The sequence below is a fragment of the Suillus paluster genome (assembly GCF_016628075.1).
Source record: "Suillus paluster strain FC165 chromosome Unknown EDB91scaffold_45, whole genome shotgun sequence".
Classification (NCBI taxonomy): Eukaryota; Fungi; Basidiomycota; class Agaricomycetes; order Boletales; family Suillaceae; genus Suillus; species Suillus paluster.
Genome location: NW_024537605.1, coordinates 249519 through 271613, shown reverse-complemented (window position 1 = coordinate 271613; position 22095 = coordinate 249519). Strand labels below are relative to the sequence as shown.

At 51.5% G+C, this 22095-nt stretch overlaps 8 protein-coding genes across 8 annotated transcripts; 3 read left to right on the top strand and 5 right to left on the bottom strand.

The window, feature by feature from the left end:
• Positions 1-4699: 4699 nt before the first annotated feature.
• EDB91DRAFT_1225399 (P-loop containing nucleoside triphosphate hydrolase protein) lies at positions 4700-7385 on the bottom strand. Its single transcript, XM_041320969.1, has 3 exons — positions 7249-7385; positions 5223-7200; positions 4700-5170 (listed from the first exon to the last, which is right to left on the bottom strand). Exons 1-3 carry the CDS (start codon positions 7338-7340, stop codon positions 4781-4783), a joined length of 2460 nt encoding a protein of 819 aa, XP_041175076.1. The 5' UTR covers positions 7341-7385; the 3' UTR covers positions 4700-4780.
• Positions 7386-7516: 131 nt separating this feature from the next.
• Positions 7517-8759, top strand: EDB91DRAFT_1056493 (cyclophilin-like domain-containing protein; the record flags this gene model as incomplete). The annotated part of the gene is made up of 12 exons (XM_041314013.1): positions 7517-7661; positions 7721-7743; positions 7800-7918; positions 7969-7988; positions 8048-8073; positions 8124-8158; positions 8208-8269; positions 8322-8332; positions 8383-8424; positions 8477-8525; positions 8577-8641; positions 8697-8759. The coding sequence occupies 12 exons, from the start codon at positions 7517-7519 to the stop codon at positions 8757-8759; spliced, it is 660 nt and encodes a 219-aa protein (XP_041175075.1).
• A 1521-nt stretch (positions 8760-10280) lies between these two features.
• EDB91DRAFT_1238310 (Fat storage-inducing transmembrane protein) lies at positions 10281-11112 on the top strand (the record flags this gene model as incomplete). The annotated part of the gene is made up of 2 exons (XM_041321696.1): positions 10281-11016; positions 11072-11112. The coding sequence occupies 2 exons, from the start codon at positions 10281-10283 to the stop codon at positions 11110-11112; spliced, it is 777 nt and encodes a 258-aa protein (XP_041175074.1).
• A 181-nt stretch (positions 11113-11293) lies between these two features.
• On the bottom strand, positions 11294-13629 carry EDB91DRAFT_1295904 (Metallo-dependent phosphatase; the record flags this gene model as incomplete). Its single annotated transcript, XM_041324914.1, has 6 exons — positions 13221-13629; positions 12949-13163; positions 12800-12889; positions 12511-12737; positions 12272-12446; positions 11294-12209 (listed from the first exon to the last, which is right to left on the bottom strand). Exons 1-6 carry the CDS (start codon positions 13386-13388, stop codon positions 11294-11296), a joined length of 1791 nt encoding a protein of 596 aa, XP_041175073.1. The 5' UTR covers positions 13389-13629.
• A 22-nt stretch (positions 13630-13651) lies between these two features.
• Positions 13652-15250, bottom strand: EDB91DRAFT_1238309 (uncharacterized protein; the record flags this gene model as incomplete). Its single annotated transcript, XM_041321695.1, has 4 exons — positions 13652-13962; positions 14018-14116; positions 14168-15044; positions 15107-15250. 4 exons carry the CDS (start codon positions 15248-15250, stop codon positions 13652-13654), a joined length of 1431 nt encoding a protein of 476 aa, XP_041175072.1.
• A 133-nt stretch (positions 15251-15383) lies between these two features.
• On the bottom strand, positions 15384-17198 carry EDB91DRAFT_1145486 (carbamoyl phosphate synthase small subunit). Its single transcript, XM_041319191.1, has 5 exons — positions 17095-17198; positions 16807-17043; positions 15944-16751; positions 15709-15889; positions 15384-15657 (listed from the first exon to the last, which is right to left on the bottom strand). Exons 2-5 carry the CDS (start codon positions 16991-16993, stop codon positions 15529-15531), a joined length of 1305 nt encoding a protein of 434 aa, XP_041175071.1. The 5' UTR covers positions 16994-17043; positions 17095-17198; the 3' UTR covers positions 15384-15528.
• Positions 17199-19599: 2401 nt separating this feature from the next.
• On the bottom strand, positions 19600-21753 carry EDB91DRAFT_570772 (uncharacterized protein). The gene is made up of 8 exons (XM_041327741.1): positions 21345-21753; positions 21176-21289; positions 21048-21118; positions 20420-20999; positions 20311-20364; positions 20171-20257; positions 20052-20117; positions 19600-20003 (listed from the first exon to the last, which is right to left on the bottom strand). Exons 1-8 carry the CDS (start codon positions 21430-21432, stop codon positions 19948-19950), a joined length of 1116 nt encoding a protein of 371 aa, XP_041175070.1. The 5' UTR covers positions 21433-21753; the 3' UTR covers positions 19600-19947.
• EDB91DRAFT_1056433 (uncharacterized protein) lies at positions 21608-21946 on the top strand (the record flags this gene model as incomplete). The annotated part of the gene is made up of 3 exons (XM_041314006.1): positions 21608-21753; positions 21803-21824; positions 21881-21946. The coding sequence occupies 3 exons, from the start codon at positions 21608-21610 to the stop codon at positions 21944-21946; spliced, it is 234 nt and encodes a 77-aa protein (XP_041175069.1).
• Between the last annotated feature and the right edge of the window lie 149 nt (positions 21947-22095).

Genomic DNA, 22095 nt, shown 5'->3' with positions numbered 1-22095 from the left:
CATCTTGCTTTGCGTTCTGCATCACTCCACAGATTTATCGTTTCGCGACCTAATCCGTTTCACAACTTACCTTAGCTCCAATTTAGATCCAAGTAACAGCCTGGGTGTTTGTCTTTTGATTCAAATCTTCGTACGTCGTTCCTCAAGATCACCAGCGCCCAGATAATTTCTAACCACAACCTCAAACCCAGCTTCCCTGAGTCGTTCAATCCCATCTGTCACAACCGTCGCCAATGAGTCAGGATCACTGTCAGTATTTCTATCTCTTTGCCTCCCTTTTGCTCTCTGACCATTAGCAGTTCGATCATCTGAAGGAACTTGGGAGAGGCTGTCCCAGGTCGCCGTCCAGGGTGCGAAATATGACTCCCAGTGAACGCCAGCCCCACCCAAAATGTTTGGAAGGGACCCGAGTCGACCTTCTCGACTACATTCACACCTTATTAGACGACCGGGAGAAGAGTCAGCTCATTTGGCTGCATGGCACGGCGGGCGTCGGAAAGTCTGCTGTTGCGTTCACTGTAGCTGAAAAGATGAAAAGTCTAACAGTAACAAGAGGAGACCACAGTCGAAAAGCGGCTCGCAGGAACATTCTTTTTCTCGCGCAAGCACACCAAACGCTGCACCACTGGATATTTCTTTGCGACGCTTGTCTACCAGCTTGCTAGCAATTTTCCCAGCATCCGGTCAGACATGAACAATGCCATCCGCGAGAATCCCGCTCTCCTAGACCCTAGCAACTCTCTCTGCGACCAGATGGAGGTGTTCTTTCTCAGACCTCTCCGGAAGCTTAAATCCAGGCTGAACAATTGTCCGCCTTTAACGTTTGTCATCGATGCTCTCGATGAATGCACATCCGAACCCGAGCTTGCCGATCTTATCCTTCTCCTTGCACGAGCTCTTCAGTGACACCTAATATACCCGTGGTACCCACATTCTCCTCACGAGTCGCACAGAATCGCATATCCGTAAAGCCTTTGAGAAAGACGAGGTACGCCCACTGGTTTGCGAGATACCAGTAAAAATGTCTGGGGACGGCGTTGCTACGATCATCTCGTTAGATGGCGCCGATGTCGACAACGACACCTATATTTTCTTGCAGCATTCCTTCAGAGAGCTGGCGAGTCGCCATCCCGATTTCCCGCAGCCATCGAGAGATGAACTTGAGCGGCTGGCGAGCCGAGCAGGCAGACGTTTCATTGTGGCGTCTACGATGATGAAGTTTATCGATGATGGAGACACTGATCCCCACGGCCGGCTGCAGCTGATGCTCGAGCTGACGAGCAAGCTGCTACCAGGAACGGAGGTTTACAAGTTGTACGACTCTATCCTGTCCACGTGTGCCGACCCCAAGCGCGCATACTTGCACTTGTCCATCGTCGTTGCTCTTGCAGACCCTCTGCCGGTGTCACAGATCTCGAAACTTCTTGGCTCTGGCCTGGGCAGGGATGTGGAGACAACACTAGTGCAACTGCGATCTGTCATGGATATCCCTTCAGACAGCACTCTCCCCGTGAACATCTATCACTCATCCATTCGTGACTATGTTTCCGACGCCGCAAACTGCAGCCTCCCTCAAGTACACGATATGCCATCGCCCCAGTCCCTACTCGCTGAATCCTCGCTCCGCTTGATGATACAGGAGATTCCAGAAAGCACGGCCCTCCTGGATGCGCTCTTAGAACTGCAGAGGCACAGCCAAGCTATAGAACCCGAGGACCCCCAAAGATTAAATCACTCATTATCCTTCCTCGTTCGGCCGCCGGAGCCGTTGTCAATTCTTATCGGTCTACTATGGCTCCGGGGAGATAGCAGTTCAGATTTGCGATTCTGGGTAGAGACCCTAGATGGGCGTGCCTGGCTGCAGACCCAAGGAGGGGGCCGTGAATGGCTGCGTTCTCGGGGCGGGCAAGAGTGGCTGCAGTCCCAGGGTGGGCTAGAGTGGCTACGGACCGAAGGAGGGATAGAGTGGTTACAGACCCGCGAGGGGAGGCATGAATGGCTGCAGTCTCTAGGCGGGCAAGAGTGGCTCCAGACCGAGGGAGGGCTAGAGTGGCTGCGGGCCAAGGGAGCGCGAGGGTGGCTGCGGACAGAGGGAGCGCGAGAGTGGCTGCGGACCGAGGGAGGGCAAGAGTGGCTGCGGACCGAGGGAGGGCGGGAGTGGCTGCGGACCGAGGGAGGGAGATACTGGCTGCAGACTGAGGGAGGGCGATACGGCCTCCAGGATGAGGGAGCAGAGTGGCCCCAGGATGAGGGAGTAGAGTGGCCCCAGGATGAGGGAGCAGAGTGGTCCCAAGATGAAGGACCAGAGTGGCCCCAGGATGAGGGACCAGACTGGCTCCAGAATGAGGGAGGGCAAGATTGGCTCCAGAGCGAGGGAGAGAAAAACCGGCTTCAGACTGAGGGAGGGCAAGAGTGGCTGCGGATGGAGGGAGGACGAGAGTGGCTCCAGACCCTGGGAGGGCGAGAGTGGCTCCAGACTGAGGGAGGGCGAAAGTGGCTCCAGACTGAGGGAGGGCTAGAGTGGATCAAGACTAGGGAAGGGCGATACTGGCTGCAGATGGAGGCAGGGCGAGAGTGGCTGCAGAGCCAGGGAGGGAAAGACTGGTTGCAGACAAGGGGAGGGCGAGAGTGGCTCCAGAATGAGGGAGGGCAAGATTGGCTTCGGACCAAGGCAGGGCGATACTGGCTGAAGATGGAGGGAGGGCAAGAGTGGCTCCAGACCGAGGCAGGGCGAGAGTGGGTTGAGACCTCAGGGCGAGAGTGGCTCCAGACCGAGGCAGGGCGAGAGTGGCTCCAGGCCGAGGCAGGGCGAGAGTGGCTCCAGACCGAGGGAGGGCTAGAGTGGATCGGGACCGAGGAAGGGCTAGAGTGGATCGAGACCGAGGGAGGGCGATACTGGCTGCAGACCCAGGCAAGGCCAAACTGGCTGCAGACCCAGGCAGGGCAGTACTTGCTGGTGACCGAAAGCGGGCGACACTGGCTGCGAACCCAGAGAGGGCAAGAGTGGCTGCAGACTGAGGGAGGGCGAGAGTGGCTGCAGACCTGGGGAGGGAAAAACTGGCTGCAGAATTGGAGCGGAATATGCTGGCTACTGACTCAGGCAGGACATGACTGGCTGCGGACCCAGGGAGGGCAAGACTGGCTGCGAACCCAGGGAGGGCAAGACTGGCTGCGGACCCAGGCAAGGCAACATGAGCCGCAGACCCAGAGTGGGCGAAGCTGGTTGCACACATGGAGTGGGGGAGACTGGTTTCAGATGATGCTGCCGACAGTACAGTTAGACCGGCTGTGGACCCAGGGAGGGCGAGATTTGCTACAGACTTGGCGTGAATGGCGAGAGCCGCTACAGCTGCTGCAGTCTATTCAGCCTCAGGGAGGGCTGGACTCGCTGCAGACCACGGGAGGGCAGTACTGGCTACAGACCAGCAATGGGGTACAGTGGCTGCAGACCTGGGCAGTGCGAGACTGGCTGCAGACCCAGGGAGGGAAAGACTGGTTGCAGACCACGGGAGGGAAAGACTGGCTGCAGACCACGGGAGGGCGAGACTGGTTGCAGACCTGGGCAGTGCGAGAGTGGCTGCAGACCCAGGGAGGGAAAGACTGGCTGCAGACCAGGAGAGGGCAAGAGTCGCAAGACTGGTTGCAGACCAGGGGAGGGCAAGAGCCGCAAGACTGGTTGCAGACCAGGGGAGGGCAAGACTGGCTACAAACCCTGGGAGCTCATGACTGGCTGCAGACCCAGGGGGCTCATGACTGGCTGCGGACCGAGGCAAGTCGACACTGGCTGCAGACCAAGGGTGGACGAAACTGGCTGCAGACCCTGCCAGGACAACACTGGCTGCAGACACACCATGGTCAAGCTTGGAATTCCACTTGTGCAACGTCTATCTGGATCACACTGCAAGAATTCTACATCACATTGGAAGCAATTAACGGGTATATCATCGTCTCAGAAGTGCCTTTACTGCCAGCCTTCCTCCAGCAGTTGAAGAGTTTGCCGGATTTCTTGATGTTTCCGATCTTCCTGGCGTTCAGGCACGAGGATCATTCCACCTCTGCATTACCACAAGCTCGTTTTCCAACAGAGCGTGAGATCATCCATGCAATGTCTACCTTTGTGACTTTCGCAAACGAAGCACATGAGCACAGTCGATCGGCTTCCGACGCTCTCAAGTACGCCTGTCAAAACTGGGCTGTCCATCTCTCGCGAGCTCCGAATACATGGGACGACAAGCTCGATCATATATTCCAGGCTTTCTGGAATCATCATCTCCTCCCCTGGCTCGAAATGCAGTGGTGTCTGAAGGGTTTGCGGTCTTGCCTCGTTATTTTATCTGACGGGCAAAAATTTGCAAAGGTGTGTGTATCTCAAGCATTCTCGCGCGAAAGTCCCAAAACTGACTCGGATATCGCCTTATATCAGGTTCGATGATATTTAACTCACACCATGCCTTTTTATTCTCTCTTACTTTCTCAATGACGTGCAGCTCATCTCTTACCTCATCGAAACGCGCAGAGTTTAGTTTCCTGCTTGCTATATCACCTTATATATCTATTATCCGTTGACCAATCGTCGTATATTGCTTCTCTCTCTTTCACATTTGACATCAGATATCAGCGGATGCGATTTACCGATAAGGATCAGGCGACTGCAGACGACCCGTGTATCCTCGTATTCTTGGCAGGTTGTTGTAATATATGTATTTCATAGCCTAGTAATGAGCACCACGTCACTAATCGCATGCTATAGAAGTAGGTCAACTTAAAGCCCTCTGTCTGACTACATTCGATAGCCATGAACAAGTGAATTCAAGGCAGCGCCTGATGCAATCTGAAACTCGTCTGTCCCACTGCTCATCATCTTGCCACCCTGCTTCGACAACCGGCCCTGCGCACGAACAATATCTTGCATCCGTTGCTCTGCATCACCGACATCATGCTGCTTTGTAGACTTTGCAGATTTAGCAGGACGTGAGCCACGACTTTTGGATGCACTGGAATTTTTGTTCTTTCCGTCAGTAATCGTCTTCGGCGCCTCACGCAGTGCGAATGCTTTTGCCAAATGTCCGAAGTGAAGGTGTCGGACATGGAAGATGTGCTTCTCGTTCGACGGGTGGGTCGCATATGCTCTCATGTGCGAAGTGAATGCTCTCCGAGCGAGTTCTGCGTTCTGCAAAGAAGATGTCAACGCACGCTCGATATCGTTTCTAAATCGATAGTACCTCTTTACGACGCAAGACCCAACGTTCGAAAGAAAGTTGTACTTCTGTCGCACGTGCCTCGTACTCGGTGCCTTTGCCGCCAAAGCCCTTCGCTAGCACGCCCTCGATGCTTGCGCCTTCAAGAGTAATGTTGACTTTATCTGCGCTGGGCTTATCATCATTATCTCCCGTCATATCCCCACGCATCTTCCCTTCCACCCATTTCACCCATTCAGATTCGCTGGGCGCAACAATACTCCAAGCCTCGCCGCCCTTACCTGCACGTGCCGTCCGGCCCACTCTGTGCACGTATTCAGTCGCACCACCTTCAGTGGGCAGGTCGTACTGTATGACTGCGCGAACAAGGGGTAGATCAAGACCACGGGACGCTACGGATGTGCAAAGGAGGATGGAGGACGTGGCAGCAGGTTGTTTCGATTTTGAGGAAGGTGTAGCTGAGAATCCGCGTAGGGAGGCGAGACGGATGGGCGTGGGTAGGGAGCCGTGAAGACGAAATATTGAGGCACCTGGAAGGAGCGGGGAATGAGCAGCGATTTTGTTCTCCTCTTTGTCTTTCTCCTCTTGAACAGATTCGTCTCCCTCATCATCTTCGTCATCACTCTTGTCTTCGCCGGACTCGGTACGTTCAGCTTTTTCACTCTCCATTGATGAATCGCCTAGCAAGCGCCAGTGAAAATCCACGGAGTCTGTACAGCTGAGGAATACGATGATTTTCGACCCCTTCTGTCCTTGTGTCTGTGCCAGCAAAGAGCGGAGAAGTGCGACCAGTGCGACAAGACGCATCTTGAGGGGCACGATTACATGTTTCTGGGAGAGTTGTGACGGTGGGGTGAACTTTTCGGTACTGGTGGTGGCTGGCTCGTTTTCAAGGTTGGATTTAGACGCATCCTCCGGTTTCTCCTTGTCGAGGCCTTTGATTACCAGCGGCCGTATCAGAGTAGTGCCTGCGAGTTTCTGCACATCTTCACGGATAGTAGCTGAACAAAGGATTGTCCGCCTCTGCCGATCCCAATCCCACCCTCCAACCTCGAAGGTCTTACCGTCTTGAACGGCTTGGAATGCGAGCTTCCTCCTCCCATCCAGACCCTGTATGATCCCTTTTATGGTGTCTTCGAAACCAAGCTCCATCAAGCGGTCCGCTTCGTCCAGTACAAGCCATCTGCATTTTCCAACATTGAAAGAAGATGTATTTTGCAGATGATCTAGTAGTCGACCTGGCGTCGAGACAAGAATGGGTACACCTTTCCGTAGACGCGCTTTCTCGTGCGTACGAGTTGCGCCTCCGCTCAGCAAGCCGGAAACTAACCATCGGGTATAACGTGTAGAGCTCTCTGCGTCCTCCTGTTCGCCTTCTGCACGCAGCTTTAGTGTCAATACCGCCTCTAGGACGTCGGAAATTTGCTTTGCCAATTCACGAGTAGGTGCGATGATGATAGCGAGTGTTCCTATCGAGCGGTCGATGTAAGAGTGTGTGCTGAGGGGGAGAAGATCCTGGATTATAGGTAGGAGGAACGACATGGTCTTTCCGGAACCAGTTTGCGATTGTATGAATACGTCTCGGGCATTCATGTCCTCGGAAGAGGGGTTCGTAAAAATAGGAAGGGCGGCGCGTTGAATAGATGTTGGTTTTGTTATACCCATCTTGGACTGTAGATGAGCAACGAGAAGAGGGTGAAGACCCAAGTCTGCGAACGTAGCTGAACCAGTTAATGGTGCATTACTTGGTTTAGAGGGTGCTTTTTGGACGGAGGGTGTAGGCGCTTCGACCTTAGGGTTGTATGAGAACAGAGAAGATATTATCTGAGTCGGAGGCTTGGGTGGAAGTGCTGGACGGTCCGCTGCAGAAATTGCTTTGGAAGCAGGCATGGACTTGTCCTGCCGCATCCGCTTCGCAGGACGAGGGTTATCATCGTCATCACTGCCAGGATGATCAGACTGCTGGTCAGTCCTGCGTTTCTGGACTCGTTTGGCCTTCAACCTGGGCTATGATGATCAGCTGCATATATGAAATCGGGTTTCTACTCACCTGTCCGTCCAGCGACCAGATTTTTTCGATGCTAGCTTTGCGGGTCCAGAAGATGCATCCTCGGCGATGTTTAGGACAAGTTCGTCGTCCATTTCCCCTACGGCACTAGGATATGAGCCTTTTAAATTTCAGTCTTGAAATCTTGATCTCGTTCACGAGAAGCAAGTGAACTGAAAAGGAATGTCGTTCCCACATTCGGTGTTCTTTCTCAAGTCAAATTCGTCGAACACGTACTCTGCATTCACCACCTTCACCTCTTTCCTACACAATGTTCGGTCGTGTTTCTCTTGCATTCATTTTAATTTCTATAGCTGCGATCTTTTGTGCGCAGTCTGCGGATGCCGCCAAGGGCCCAAAAATTACGCACAAGGTCTACTTCGATATCAAGCATGGTGAGAAGGAACTAGGCCGAGGTTTGTGTCATACTTTAAGACCGTCCGCACGGATCTGATGAGGCTCAAATATTAAACAGTCGTCATCGGTCTTTACGGTGGGGTATGTTGCTTCAATCATTCTGAGAGACATGCAGTGGACTGATGAGCCTCTCTCAGACCGTTCCCAAGACAGTCGAGAATTTCCGTGCACTTGCAACTGGTGTCGACAAGGATGGTCAAGAACTTGGTTATGGTTACAAGGGCTCCAAGTTCCACCGCGTTATCAAGAACTTCATGTGAGTCACTTGCCCGTTGCTTCATGGACGTACGTCTGACGTTTTCTCAGGATCCAGGGTGGTGACTTCAGTATGTGTACCATCATTGTCACACGCGCTTTCGTGCTAACTCGGTGATGAACTCAATAGCCCGTGGCGATGGCACCGGTGGAAAGGTAATTTAGGACCAGTCTTTGCAGGCACGTCACTTACCTAGGTCCTTCAGTCTATCTACGGCGACCGTTTCAAGGATGAGAACTTGTCAGTTTCGTGAATAAGCTCACAATGGCAACTCTAACATCTACTTTAGCAAGCTCAAGCACGCCGGACCCGGCACTCTTTCCATGGCTAATGCAGGCAAGGACACCAACGGTAAGCAGGCTTTTCTCTCATCGATTCTGCTGTTTAAACATGGTCTATCTAGGGTCTCAATTCGTATGTCAGCGCCGGCTCTTGATGAGCTTTACTGAGTAGTTTTGTTTTAGTTCATCTGCACTGTTGTCACCAGCTGGCTGGACGGTAAACACGTGAGTTCAGCGTCATTTTGACGAGCGTATCATCTGAGATTCGTCAAACCAGGTCGTCTTCGGAAAAGTCATAGAGGGAATGGACATTGTATACGCTATCGGTTCGCTTTATATGACTTCTACAGCACCATTATTTCTCACACGTTGTTCAGAGGACGTTGCTAAGGGTCGCAACGATCGCCCAGTGGAGGATGTCACCATCTCCGACTCTGGAGAGGTATGTTATTCTACTCGTTAGTGCTATGTCCAGCGTGTTCATCCCGCCCGTCTAGCTGCCAGTGGAGTCAGTTGTGGATGAGGAAGGAAAAGAGGTACCCCTACACGCTGAGCTATGATTTCAGCGGCCTGTGTCCCTTGAGATCTTAATGCAAATAAAATGTTGTTGCTTGCCAACAGGACATCGCCACCATACCTGTGAATACTTCATCAGCCCAAGACGAATCGCCCGTCACAACGCCCACAACGCTGGCGTCTGGCGAGAAGACGAGCCCTGCGGAGTCGGTTCCTTCTGCAGTGTCGGATAGCTCTGCCCCTGAATATGTGGAGGATCTTACTGGGTCGTCGGAGCGTCTGAGATATGCAGCTATCTTCTTTTTGGTGGTCGTGGTTGCAGCAGTGGGGTGGTGCGCTTGGTGTGGCGGCGGTCTCCGTCGTCTCAAAGGCATATTGCGCCGTGCAGATCGCGCCCAATACAAACGCGTCGGGGATGAGGATTTGGAGAAATAAATGCAGTAGAGATGGCATTTGTGATCGCGGAACATACTAGACCGTGAATCTTCAGCAGTGTACATTTACCTTGCCTGGCTAACTAACAACTGTCCTTACTTCACCTGGTTCCCAAAAGTGTGACTCAGCATCATTGAAGCATTCTCTTTCTCCACACGTGCACCCGCCACTTGCATTAAAATAGTGAACAGTACGCGCTTATTTCAAACAGGCTGTCAATATGTGATTCTGTGTATTCACTAACAAGTGTCTTTGTAAGGGCGTAGTGGCGAAGACAAAGGTTGGGTCACCGTCATCGTACCGATCCCTCCCAATGTCACTCATTGCCAGGTACTCCACCCCAACAGGTGAGCATTGGGGAAGCATCATGTCATTCATCGTAGAAAAACAGTCGCTACGAAACCGGAAGGAGGTTATTATCACCGGCTGAGCAGGTGCATCATTCGTTTCACCTGCTGAACCGGTGACGAAAGGGTGACGGGTGAAAGACGGAAAATTCTAAATTGTAATCTCTCGGCCTTCAGCCGCATTTCTCTTCCCCAACAGCCTTGCAACCGGTGGACGGGGAACTACCCTTGAAAGATTTTATGAGCTTCCTCACGGTCCCTCCTTATGCATATGGCGTGCACCTGTGATTTCGGAGAAGGCTCTCCATAAGACTCGTGAAGTGCAAGCGGGATAACTTACAATGGGGCGATCTTCTGAGCTTGTAAGGTTATTTCCTGCTTAAGCATCTAGTGGAAACACGCTCGGTGCCGTTGATCGTGGCGTTATTGTCCGCACGATTGTCACGGTATGATGGCTTAGTATCTACTAATGAAACACATACTACAGAATGGACGACGATCCCGATTCGATTGTTGATATATTGCAGTGCATGGCAAGGCCTTGATTCGCCTGTTGTGTTGGAGTGAAACAGGATGAAGGGATCATCTCCCCAAGAAAACACAGAGTGACTTCTCGTGTGTTCCCATGAAACTGAACACGTCGGTGCTGCGCGTTGTACCGAGCACTACCGGGCACGTGCAGTATTTACGTCTGCAATAGTGGTACTGAAGGACACGTTCTTTACACGCAACTGTATCCTCTTCAAACTACTCCATATCTTGTATCATAATAATTTCTACGAGATGTCAATTGATGTGCGTCATGCAACATTCGGAGCAATAACAGCGATCCTCCTCATCGGAACACTCTACTCTGTCACATACGATACCTACCTCGACACCTCCGATCCCCTCCTCACCCACCTCCCCCATCATCTACATACGACCCACTACTTTGCAAACAAAGCCAATCCTCTCAACTTATACTTCATCAAACGTGCATGGGGTTGGACTTCAGCCGCCTTCCTCACCCTCTGGCTTACCAGCCCACCGCACAAGCGCACCGTACACAGACTAGTCAAGTGGGGAACAGAAACAGCCCTATGGCTCGTGTTCACAAGCTGGTTCTTCGGCCCTGCACTCCTCGAAAGGCTGACAGTAGCATCGGGGGGCGAGTGCATGGCCACCCTCGACTCTGGCGCGGTGACTGTCCCGTATGAATACTGTCTGACGCGGACGGCGATATCCGCACAGACCCATCCGTTCTTGTTCAGTGCGTCTTCGTGGGTGCCTGATGATAGGTTACCCGTGCTCCCCCGCCTGAGGAAGGGACATGATGTTTCGGGTCACGTCTTCCTCCTTACCATGTCCGCCCTGTTCTTGGCAGACCAGCTTAGAATGTCGCTGTGCGCGAGGAAATGGTCGTTTACACATGCCGTTGCGGTCGTGTTCAATGTCGGGATCGTTGCGATTTGGTTGTTTGCAATCTACACCACTAGCTTGTACTTCCATTCGCCATTTGAGAAGTTCACTGGCTATCGTACGTTCTGTTTCATTTTAGGATCGACAGCCTGCTTATTGGATCTTTTTTCCAGTGTTGGGAGTCGCGGGTTATATGGTGACTTTGCTGTTGTAGTCTTATGCCAGTGGGATTCTACAAATGTCATAATTCTGGATGCAATATGTCGACATCGCTATCCCAAGCCCGCCACTACAGTATACAATGTAGTCTCCACTAGAGTCCTGCAATGTATAATACACCACTCATTAAGAATGCATGTAGATAATAGTCTATGGCAATCGCAAGCGCCAGCATCTCAAAAGAACAGCCAGCCAATCAAAGCCCATATAATAACCGCAGGCAGTGCCACGCTAACGCTGTCACCCGCCAGCCTCCACACCAGCCCCCTCCGCTTCCCTTTGCTCGTACTATCACCAAACGAAGCAAGCTTCGTCATCTCGCCCCACGTCGGCAGCGTAATCGTCATCCGCCGCCTCCTCCCTCGGAACACGAAGCTCCAGCTCCACGACCATCTCTTGTCCGATCGACGTGCACTCGGTGAGGGAAGGAACGTCGGTGCCTCATGAGTGTCTTCGCCCGAAGGCCACGCATGATCGTTGTGATGCTGCGATGGATAGTGTATGGGGTTCATCTCGTCCTCGTGCCCAGCGTGGAAGAGCGGAATAGGGCTGAGGAGTGGGGAACTATGCGGTGATTCGGGGGAGCTCGAGGACAAGGCACGGAATGTGAAGATCTCTTTTGCACTGGGGATACGCAAAGATGGTGGGAGGGTGGTCGTCGGACTCGTCGGACCGTTCCGCGGAGACCAATTTGTCCATATCGCAGATTCTGGGCCTGGCGGTGGGGATCCCGGTCTGCTCCTATTGACGGAGACAGGCGAGAGAGTGGAGAACCGGCGATAGTGCCGGTTAGGTGCGATATTTTGGTACAAGATTGCGATAGCGGTGAGTACGAGCGCAGGGAGGTATATCGAGCTGAAGATGCGGAATGTATCGGGCAGAAGGCAATGCACATCTGCGAATGTAGGGCTAGAGGGTGATGCCACATAGTCTGGATGAATGAGAGAAAGGAGCTGGAAGCCTGGGCGTCTGATGTGCCTGGATCGGGAAAATGATTTTACGGTCACTTCGCGGACGGAGTTCGTTTCTAGAATACTGGTATCTGTTGTGGAGAGTCGATGGGTCATGTTGCAGTAATCTCGGTTGTCACCGCTGTATAGGGGCGTGTAATGTAAACACAGGAATGAGCAGCTGACGCGCGCATATAAACATACCTAAAGACCGCTGCTGGACGAAGGGTGTGCAGAACAAATCCTGTGGTTTGTTTGCCGAGCATATTCTGATACCCGTGGCCCTGCACTGGCTCGTATAGAGCCTTTTTCACGGAGTGGTCCGCAAGATGTACTTGCTGGTCGGGACAATGGGATATGGCTAAATAAGATGATGGGACTAGGCGATGCTAACACGGCCAAATTTCAGCGAAATTCGTCCGGCGGATGAAAGAAGGACCCACCCTTGATGGCAAGGGAAGCTATGAACTCGATCGGACCACCTGCGGCTGGTGTCCAAGTTTCGTACTGCTTGCCCATCCCATGTCGGCGGTAATCCTCATCAACTAACCCAGGGGCGTCAATGAAGACAAACCTATGACCGGCCAGAGTGACCTCTTGATTCAAAGGTCCAAAGTACTCCGTAAAGTATTTACGTGCATTCTTTGAGAAAGCAGAAGACTCTCCGAGACTGGAAAGCGCAAGTCAAATCAATAAGTTCTCGAATAACCGAGTTACAAGTCCAGCACATACCCCACATCAGTATTTCCAGGAACAAAATAATTTGGCACGGATTTGTCCGTGGTAAATATCCCTTTGAATTCATCCACGTAGTCTTCGTACCTATCAGAAACGCAAGAACGTTTAGCACGCATCAAGATGCTAACAATAGTGACACGTACTCTTCTTCGTTCGTAACGTAACGTCCAGAGGCAAGCACGTCGCCTAGCCAGACAACTACATGAGGATGCAAGCGAGTGACGACACTCCAGCCTTTCCGCAAGTACCTCGTAGAGGATGCGTCATGGCCGAACCATGAAATCCCGGAACGCCTCGGGTTTGGAAGTTGGGGGTCGGAAATCAAGAGGACTCGGGTTGGCTTCTGGCTGGGTCCAGCCTTTACAACACACCATTTAAGTTATATAGACAAGAACGACCGGGTTCGAAGACTCACCTCCCTCAACTCCTTGTCTGGCCACTTGCAATCTGATAAACTATAAAAAAAGACACCGAACTCGCACCAAATGACTATTACGACCCAAAAGAAGCGGAGGAGGTTGATGATGGTGTTTCGCGAGAGAAGACGCGATTTCCTTGTGCGCCTTTCATAGATAAAGCTCATAACGCATCACTTGCGATGGATGAGCTGACAAGTAGAAGGCGCAACACTGATTCAGTTGGAAAGGATGCTTTTGTGGGATTTATAGCTAGGGTTTGCTTGATTGAGATAAACGTAAATAGCACTCAACACGTACGGGAACGGGTAGTCAGACCCTATACTAATAGAAGCAATCTCGACAGCCGTTCCTTCTTTATAGGGAACAGGTATTATAAAGGTTAGTTCAATCTATCATACAACGACATAAGAACAAGAAGAATGAAATATCACTCCCAGTCACTCTCCTCTTCCTCTTCTTCATCCTGCTTTGCATGTTCCTGCACATCTCCCGCAGCACTGACATTACCAGAAACAACATCATAACTGTCCTCGCTGCTTTCCCTAGGACTCATAGTCATAGGAGTGTGGAACTGGGAGGAAGGGAGCGATCGAACATCACCCGCATCCGCCGCTTCTGGTGCCAGTGTTCTTTGTGATGACGCCAACGACTTGAGCGCTCCGAGGGGTCTGGATTCAGGAACGACGGATTCGTCATCGTCGTCTTCCCAGCTGAAATCTTCTTCGGTTTGGTTTGTTCCTGTGAATACGTAAATCAATAAAATGCTGCAGCGTTTGACATGAAAGTCGTGTACCGTGAATGAGAGTCTTGCGTCTCATTTCTTCTTGTTCGATCTGGTAAGCGCGGAAGAAGTATCGTGTCCAGAATTCTTCGTCAGAAAGCATGGAAGGCACTGAAGTAGCCATTAGAGTGTTGACGATGACGATTGGAATAGTCAACGTACCTAGCGCATCAAACGTCTCCTGCAGCGTTTGGCCATCCTCTGTATCAGACAACGCACTTGCGACGCGTTCTGACCAAACTTTAGTACCGGGATGTTCGTCCTTGCTTTGCATCTCAGACACCCAAGCATGGAACGTCTCGCCCGAGGTATCAGCCTCAGGATCAAGCTTGATGATCTCGGGATTACTCTTGAGCTGCTTTAACAGCGCTTGCGCACGGGTCGCCACAGCCTGACGAGCGTCTTCACTCTGCCGCCTCGAAGAAGGGCCCGAATTCGTCTCCTTGCCCTTACCCTTCACATCCCCTCCTTCTGCCATCGGTAGCAGCCACATGTCAGTTCCATCCCAAATCAAACCCTGACTCGAAGATCCACCGCTCTCTTCTGGTGGAATCACTTTCACTGCATCCCGCAGAACTTCGCCAGCTTCCTTCATAGCCTCGCGCAGTAGATGCTCGCTCTTATGGACATATTCCTCCGCCTGCGCACGCGTCACCCCCTGGACGCGCTGAAACTCTGTGGATAAAGTCGTCCGCAGCTGCGATAGATCGATGTTCTGTGGGTGTTTAAGGCTTTCTGGAAGCTGAGCTTGCACTGTCGAAACGATATTAGGCGGAAGCGAGGATTGGAGGCGTGCAAAGATTGATTGCGAAGTCGAAAGTGAGCCTGTTGCATTGGGTGATTCGGCGGTGGGCGTCTCAGGAGCCGTATGAGACTCGCTCTCGCCCTCATTTTCAGAAGCACCCTCAGTATCATCGTGGCTATCGGCAGGGGTGTCGGCAGGGGTTTCGGTTGATACAGCGAGCTTGCCAAGCTCCCTCTGCGCTTGCGTGACTACCTCGCTGAAATCCTTGCGCGCAGTCGCGAACGCGGTTTCGCTCTAGATCTTCTGCGTCAGTTTTGATTGTCGCTGTCGTAGAGCGTATCTGATTCTGAACGTGCCTGCTTCCTGAATCCTCCCCAGAACTTTCCAAGCTGGCCAATGACCTGAGAAACCTCTTCGTTGAGGCTCTGTTCTGGGTGAGCATTCACGGGCGGAGTGTTCGCGCCCGTTCCGGTCAGTCCATATGTGTCAAGGAAGTTCATCGTCAATGGTTATCAAGGAAGGTTGTGCACACACGGCGGGGCCTAGCTATAGGAAGCGCACGTCGCTGCGTAACACATCAACACCCGATTAGGCAAGTCTTCAATTTGCTTCAAGCTCAAGCATGCGAGAACCTGAGGTGGATACATCCAAAACTTGAAATTTTGAAAAAACAAGTACAAAGATCTAAATATTTGACCAAAAAAGAGTATCGTACATTTGTCGTACAACGCGATACTATGCACGTATGTAATGAGAATGAGAACGATTAGACATACAATCAAGCAGTGACTGCGACACGGGCAGGTTGTTCCATCATGAACTTGGCAGCTCCCATGATATCATCCACAGGCTTTTCGACATTCGCTAATTTGTATCCACGGCATTCATCAACGAAGTCGGTGAACATCTGGACGATGGAATTAACAATTGCTGAGTTAGACGAATGACAACAACCGACCTCAATGGTGTCGAGGGGACCACCAGCACTTTCGGGATGGAACTGAACACCCCATATCCTCTTTCCAGACTCAGGGGTGGACTTGATGCCCTCCACAGAAGAGTCATTACAGTTGATGAAGAATGGTTCCCAACCCTCCGGGAAGGGGTCGGACAACCTGAGAGCGTATTGGTGATTTTGACTGATGACGCCATTAGCATCACCTGTGACTCATAACTGGCGATAGAATGCAAACCTTGTGACATAAACCCTTCCAGCTTTAATCGAACCTGAAGAAGCGAGAGCGAGGACAGGCTGGTTGTGCCCACGATTGCCGAAGGTCATGCGGTATGCCTCGAGGCCGGCAGCCATGCCAATAATCTGATGACCCATACAGATACCAAACATCGGCTTATCCCACTCTTGAAGTGTCTTGCGAAGCTTCAAAACTGCTTCCATACACTGACTCGGGTTGCCAGGGCCATTGGTCAGGAACAGACCATCGAACTGGTCTCGAACAGAGTTGAAATCATAGTTCCAGGGAAGAACTGTGACTGCGGCATTTCGGCGGACGAGAGAACGCAGGATGTTAGCCTTGGCACCGAAGTCAAGGACAGCGATCTTGATATCGCCAGTGGGGTTAAGCTGGTAGGGAAGCTTTGTCGAAATCTGGTCGACAAGGTTCTCTAAAGTGGGATCCCAATATTGCTCGGAGGCAGGTTTAGGAGCGGAAGCATCTGCACCCACAGCAAGACGACCAAGGGTGGTTCCTTGGTCACGAAGGAGGCGTGTGATTGCACGTGTGTCTACGCCGGTGATGGCAGGGACGTTTGACCGGCGACACCATGATGCCAATGACTCCACGGCAGAATGGTGAGAAAAATTTTCTGCGACATCGGCTACCACAATAGCGCTGCATTGGATGCCCTCAGACTCTAGGACTACACCAACGTCCTGAGAATTAATGGGCGTTTTGTTGAATGGAATGCCGTAGTTGCCGATGAGAGGTGTCGTGAATACAAGAATCTGACCACGGTAAGAAGGGTCTGTCATGGACTCGGTGTCTATAGAATAAGGAAATGAGACGATCAGGCATGGAATGATCAACGTTCGACATACAAGACGTGATTGATGTCGAGAAGACAGTCTCGCCGAATACGCTCCTGGGAGAGCCAAATGAACGGCCATGGAAGGACTCGCCAGTCTTGAGATGCAAGACTGCTGGCAACGCTGAGAGCGGGCCTGTATGTGTCGCAAAACCTCGGGAGAGAGTAGTTGGTATACGAATAATGGATCGAGCGAACATGATTTATTGATTAGAAGCCGATGAGGGAAAAGACGAGGTCGCCGAGATAGCTGCAGGTCAAAATTGTCAACAGCAGTCTTACTTAAAAGAAAAAGACATACTCGTCGCGTGTGCTTTGGGTGAAGATCATAGACGAGCTTTAGAGCTCAAAAGGACAATTTGCAGTTGGAAAATTGCTGACTGTCAGAGGGAACTGCAAAAATTTGATCGAGGATGATGACGGAACTTATATAGCTGATTGTCATTATTTGCACAACCCGTGATCCTATGGCGATCTTCCTTATTTGGGAAACATCCCCTAATTCATGGTATTTGAAAGTTGAAAAGTTTGACAAGTTTCTACGCCAGCATGACGCCCCACAGTTGACCCCAGCTCCGATTTGTCCACTCCGTTGACCAGCGTGATCATGTTCAAAGCCGCACTCGCCACGTCTTCACGTGAGTGACGAAACAACATACGATACACGAGATCATGCGCTGTTCATCAGGCGCCACGCATCGGAGGTGCCAGGGTTCCTCCCTCGTTCAGCTTGGTCGCGATTTTCGGGATACTTACGGACCCTCCAACCAGTACTGTTCGTAGGATCTCAACATCTGTAAATCCGAGATAACACCGTTGTCCTAATTGATGAACTTCCATAACGGACGGTGCTCTGTACAGAAAAGAGAACTGGTTCTCAGTGTAAGTATCGTAGATATGCAAGGTAAACGCAATCAAGACTAAGATCCGCAAATCAGTCAATTCAGAGACGTTAAAAGTCCCTTCGGCTTTTTAGAGCGTAGCTTCCCTGCCCTTTTTGCTTCTGGGATATGTGACTGGCCCTCGTCATCAGATTCGGATGACGAAGATTCATCGTCGTCATCATCATCTGCCTGCCTTCCCTTGCGACTAGCCATGGGTCTCGGGCCTGGCGCAACCGGTGTACTTTGGGAGAAAAGAGTGCCTTGGCTCGCGATATCTGTGAGTGTGCGGTACAATTTGCGCGTTTTAGCATTCGTTGTCGTCGACTTCTTCACACTTCCCGCATCCGCCTCAGACTCCGAGTCCGACACCACCTCCACCCGTTTTTGTACAGGCGCGTTGTACTGTGAGTATGGAAAGGGTATCTGGCTCGCAGTCAGGTTGAAAAGTGGCTCGCTCGCGTTGGCGGGTGAATCATCACCGGAATGTTCCCCGACGACGTTTCGATCAGATGCTTTGCCAGCAAGCTCGCCAAGTATGCCACCCTGCCCAATCGGAGAATTACTCGAATCAAGCTCATCCATCATGACAGACGGCGAAGGTTCGCGAATGGCAGCCCATTGAGTAAGGGAAGGTGGATGTCTTGGTAAAGGCTGTGAATGAGAGGGTGTCGCGCTGTGACCGTTCAAGTCGGCAGATGTCCCGCTCCTTTTGACCGGTTGCGAGGACAGGCTAAGGAGGTCTTCTCGTGTTGCCTTGGCGGCAACCTTCTTCTTTCTCTTTATCTCCTCGGCGCCTGCTCTTTGGGGTCCATCAACATCGGGACCACCAGCACGCACAGGGAATTGTGATGGGCTGGGAACTTGCCCACGTCGGTTCTTCATCCGCTTTGCTACGCCAGGCTTTGGAGTGGATTGGGCTACTGGGGAAAGTGGTCTTGTAGCTTTCAGAGTTGGGGGCGTCGTGACTTCAATAGGATCGATATCAGATGTTTTCACTTGCCGGAATTCTATCGGATCATCGGCTGGTTCAATGGGGTCGTCGTTAGTGTTGTCGGCCTTGTCGTGAGAGAGGGTCGTGCCGCGAGTAGGTGACGGATCTGATACTTTGTCCAGGTCTAGGACTTCAGGCGCGTCGCCGTCATCCTTGCCCGAATCTTTGTCGCTACCTGGAGCCTTGGACACGGAAACGCGGGTGTCATCCGTATCAAAAGCATCTGCTTGCACACCGTCTTTGCTACTTTCAGTTGGGTCTGTGGCGTTCAACGTCTCATCAGGCCCCGCAGAAGACTTTGATGTGGTAGATGAAGGCAACGCGTCGGAAGTGTTTTGTTTCGGCGGCGGCGACCTCTGCTCCCTATCGTCGTCGACTCCGTCATCTTCGTCATCATCCCCTTCCTCCTCAGACGATCCTGGCAAGCGCTGCGATAATCGACGGTACTTCCGCTCCTTCTCGCTGTCGTCTTCCACTTCCAAGGGCCCAATATCACCGCCTTCGTCCTCGGTGTCAGATCCATCTTCTTTCGACTCCATGGTCTCGAGCAAGTTGCGGAGCTTGATCGGCGTCGGACCTCGCATGATAGCGTCTAAGTCAATATCATCGAGCGAAGGCTGACCAGCTTCAGGTTCATGCTCCTCTTGTTCTAACTGCTGAGCGAACTCGTCTTCTTCCTCCGAACTGCTTCCTTCGTCGCGACTCTCCACAGTTACTTCTGAAAGTAGTGAGTTACTTGGCACAAGGGGCGTCCATGAAGGTTGAGACTCCTCATCGCTTTCCGCAGCTTCTCTTTCAGACTCGTCGTCAGCCTCCAAGTGCTTTCGCGACGGCTTCGTAGTATCTGCTGCGTTGCGTTTTGCAGAAGACGCTGCAGGGCCAGAAGATTTTAACAGCGACTCCAAATCCTTGATGGTCAGTTGATGCTCCTTTTCCCCTGCTTTCCTCAAATCTTCAAGTCTATTCTGTATGGCTTCGTCGCCTGCCAACACCGTTGGGCACCGATAGAGAGGATGAAAAGACCCAGAACAAACATGACAAAGCGGGTTAGATGACACACCACTCTTGGTAGTCGTAATTACAGAGGGTGCCGATGAAGCGGATGGCTGGGAAGTGGCAACCGAATTCACCTCAGTATTGGTATTCTTTTTAGCCTTTCCACCCGAGTGCGCCGAGGCACGCGCAATCGCATCTATAATGCCCTGAAAATCTAGTGGATTAAGAGGCTGGCTAGCTATTGATCTAGCATTGGTCAGACCGTGACTACCGTCAGCATGATTTACGCGCCGTCTGTATCTGAAGCCTTGACTTTGGGCTTGCTTTGCTTGGTCTTCTCTGGAGAGAACATCAGAAGGTGATCGCCCAATTTATGATATCACGCACTTTCTTTCGGCGCTGGAGCCTTTGAAGCTTCCGCAATTGTAACCTTCTTGTGACCTTTCGTTGAAGCTGTAGTGAAATTATTGATGGCAAGAAACTTCTGATGAATCAGGAAGACCAACCAGAGGTCTCAGGAGCTGATTCGCTTGGAGCCGCTTCACTTTCAACTTCTTTACCCTTCTGTTTGCTTTTGCTCTTCACCTTCTTCTCTGAAAGCAGTCTATCAAGAGGTGTTTAATCAATATATGGCACTCCTGCGTACTTTCAGAGGCAGTTGCGCCGTTAACTGTATCGTTCGCGGAACTCTTGCCCCCGACTTTCAGGATAGGATATTCAACATCCAAAAGCATGTAAAGAAAACATGTACCTACCAGACTGAAGAGCCGGCGGCTTTGTGGCGACCTTCTTTGTCCCTGGTGGTTTCTTTGGCGGTTCTGAAGGTCCTGGAGGGGCTGAAACTGCGTTGTCATTTGGCAGTGGTAGCGTCGGGGTTTCCGTTTCCTTGACGTTTTCAGTCTTCTTGGTCTTCTTTGGTGGCTTCTCTGCAGCATCCTTGGTCGTGTCAGCCTTTGCAGTTTTCGACTTCTTCTTCGGTGGTTCTCCACCAGCAGGGGTTGTTTTGGTGTTGATCAAGACGGTGGGTTTCGCAGGGAGCTTCAGTGAGGCTGCTTCTGGAGCACTGACTGGGGCGGGCTTCTCCGTGCCTTTTGTAGGGGCGACCTTGGGAGTTTGCGCATTCTCCGTAGGCTTAGGGGCATCAATACTCGCAGCAGGCTGATCTGTCCTCCGTTTCTTAGCCTTCGGTTCTGGTGCCACAGGCGCGTCGGCATCCTTAGAAGGCTGGTTATTAGTGGCTTTGCGTTTTTTCTTCGCTACGCTCTTCTCTGAAGATTTTAACGCGTCCCCCGCACCGGCAGAAGATGCGGCTCCATTTGCCGCAGCAGGAGTTTGCTGGAGCAGGTTAAGACGAGCCAACTGCACGCGGAACACTGGGCTTACTGATATTTCCACTGCCACGTCAACCAGCCTCATTAATTTTGCCCTCGCGGAGAATGCAGCAAAGTCGTCATCTGGAGCAGATTGATAGTCAAATAACAGGCACTATACTGTAGAATTGACGCTTTTACCATCATCCAAATCAATGACCTTGCCGCCACGCAGCTGCTTTAGCTTGACCGTCGAGTTCGATGGTAGTTGCAGTTTTCTCTGTACCACATTCTTTATTTCTTCGAGAGACTGTTCTGTATATACAGAGATAAGCACAATGCCACGCAGTGTTAGTTAGCGAGGGGGTACCTTTGAAAAGTCTGTCAAAAGACCTATCTCCGACTAGATAAGTAATGCTCGGTAGGTCCTCTTCTCGCTTTCGTTTTCCGCTTTCCATTGCAGCGGGATTAACGCGTACGAGAGACGCCACAGAACAACTTGTGCGAGCTTATATGAGGCTTGGATATGTGGGTGTAGATGGGTGTCAAGTTTTCTTGGAGACCCAATCCACAAACAAACGCAAATACCACCTTCAACCCGGAACACTCAATATTATGGCTGGTGGACATCGTATGCGACGTTCAGCTCGTCCTTTTTGCTGCGCTCATGATATATTTGTAGCTTCAGGTTTTAACCCTCATCTTCCCGGTTTCAGATACCAGTTCCTTGCAAAGACACTTGGAGCCACTATGTGGTTCTTCATTTTATATCGCGCACGGTAAGTGCCAACGATATTTATCCGCAGCCTTGTACTGACTTCTTACCAGCGAGGATGGACCTAAGCTTCTTGTACCTAGCCTTTTCTCCTCAGAATGCCATTCTGCGTCTCTAACACTATTTTGCAGGGTCTCCGGCATCCATGGGAGGGCCATGGACATGGCCACCACGAAGAGCACTCGGAGCATCATTGACCATCTCCATAGAAATATTGTAATGTTATGGGTATTCGCTGATACACCCACATTTTACTCGCACCATAGGACGGAAGTGGACCCAAAACTTTTCTTATTCATTATCCTTCGCCACCAATAAGTCTTCTGCTACGAGCGTTGGAGATCTC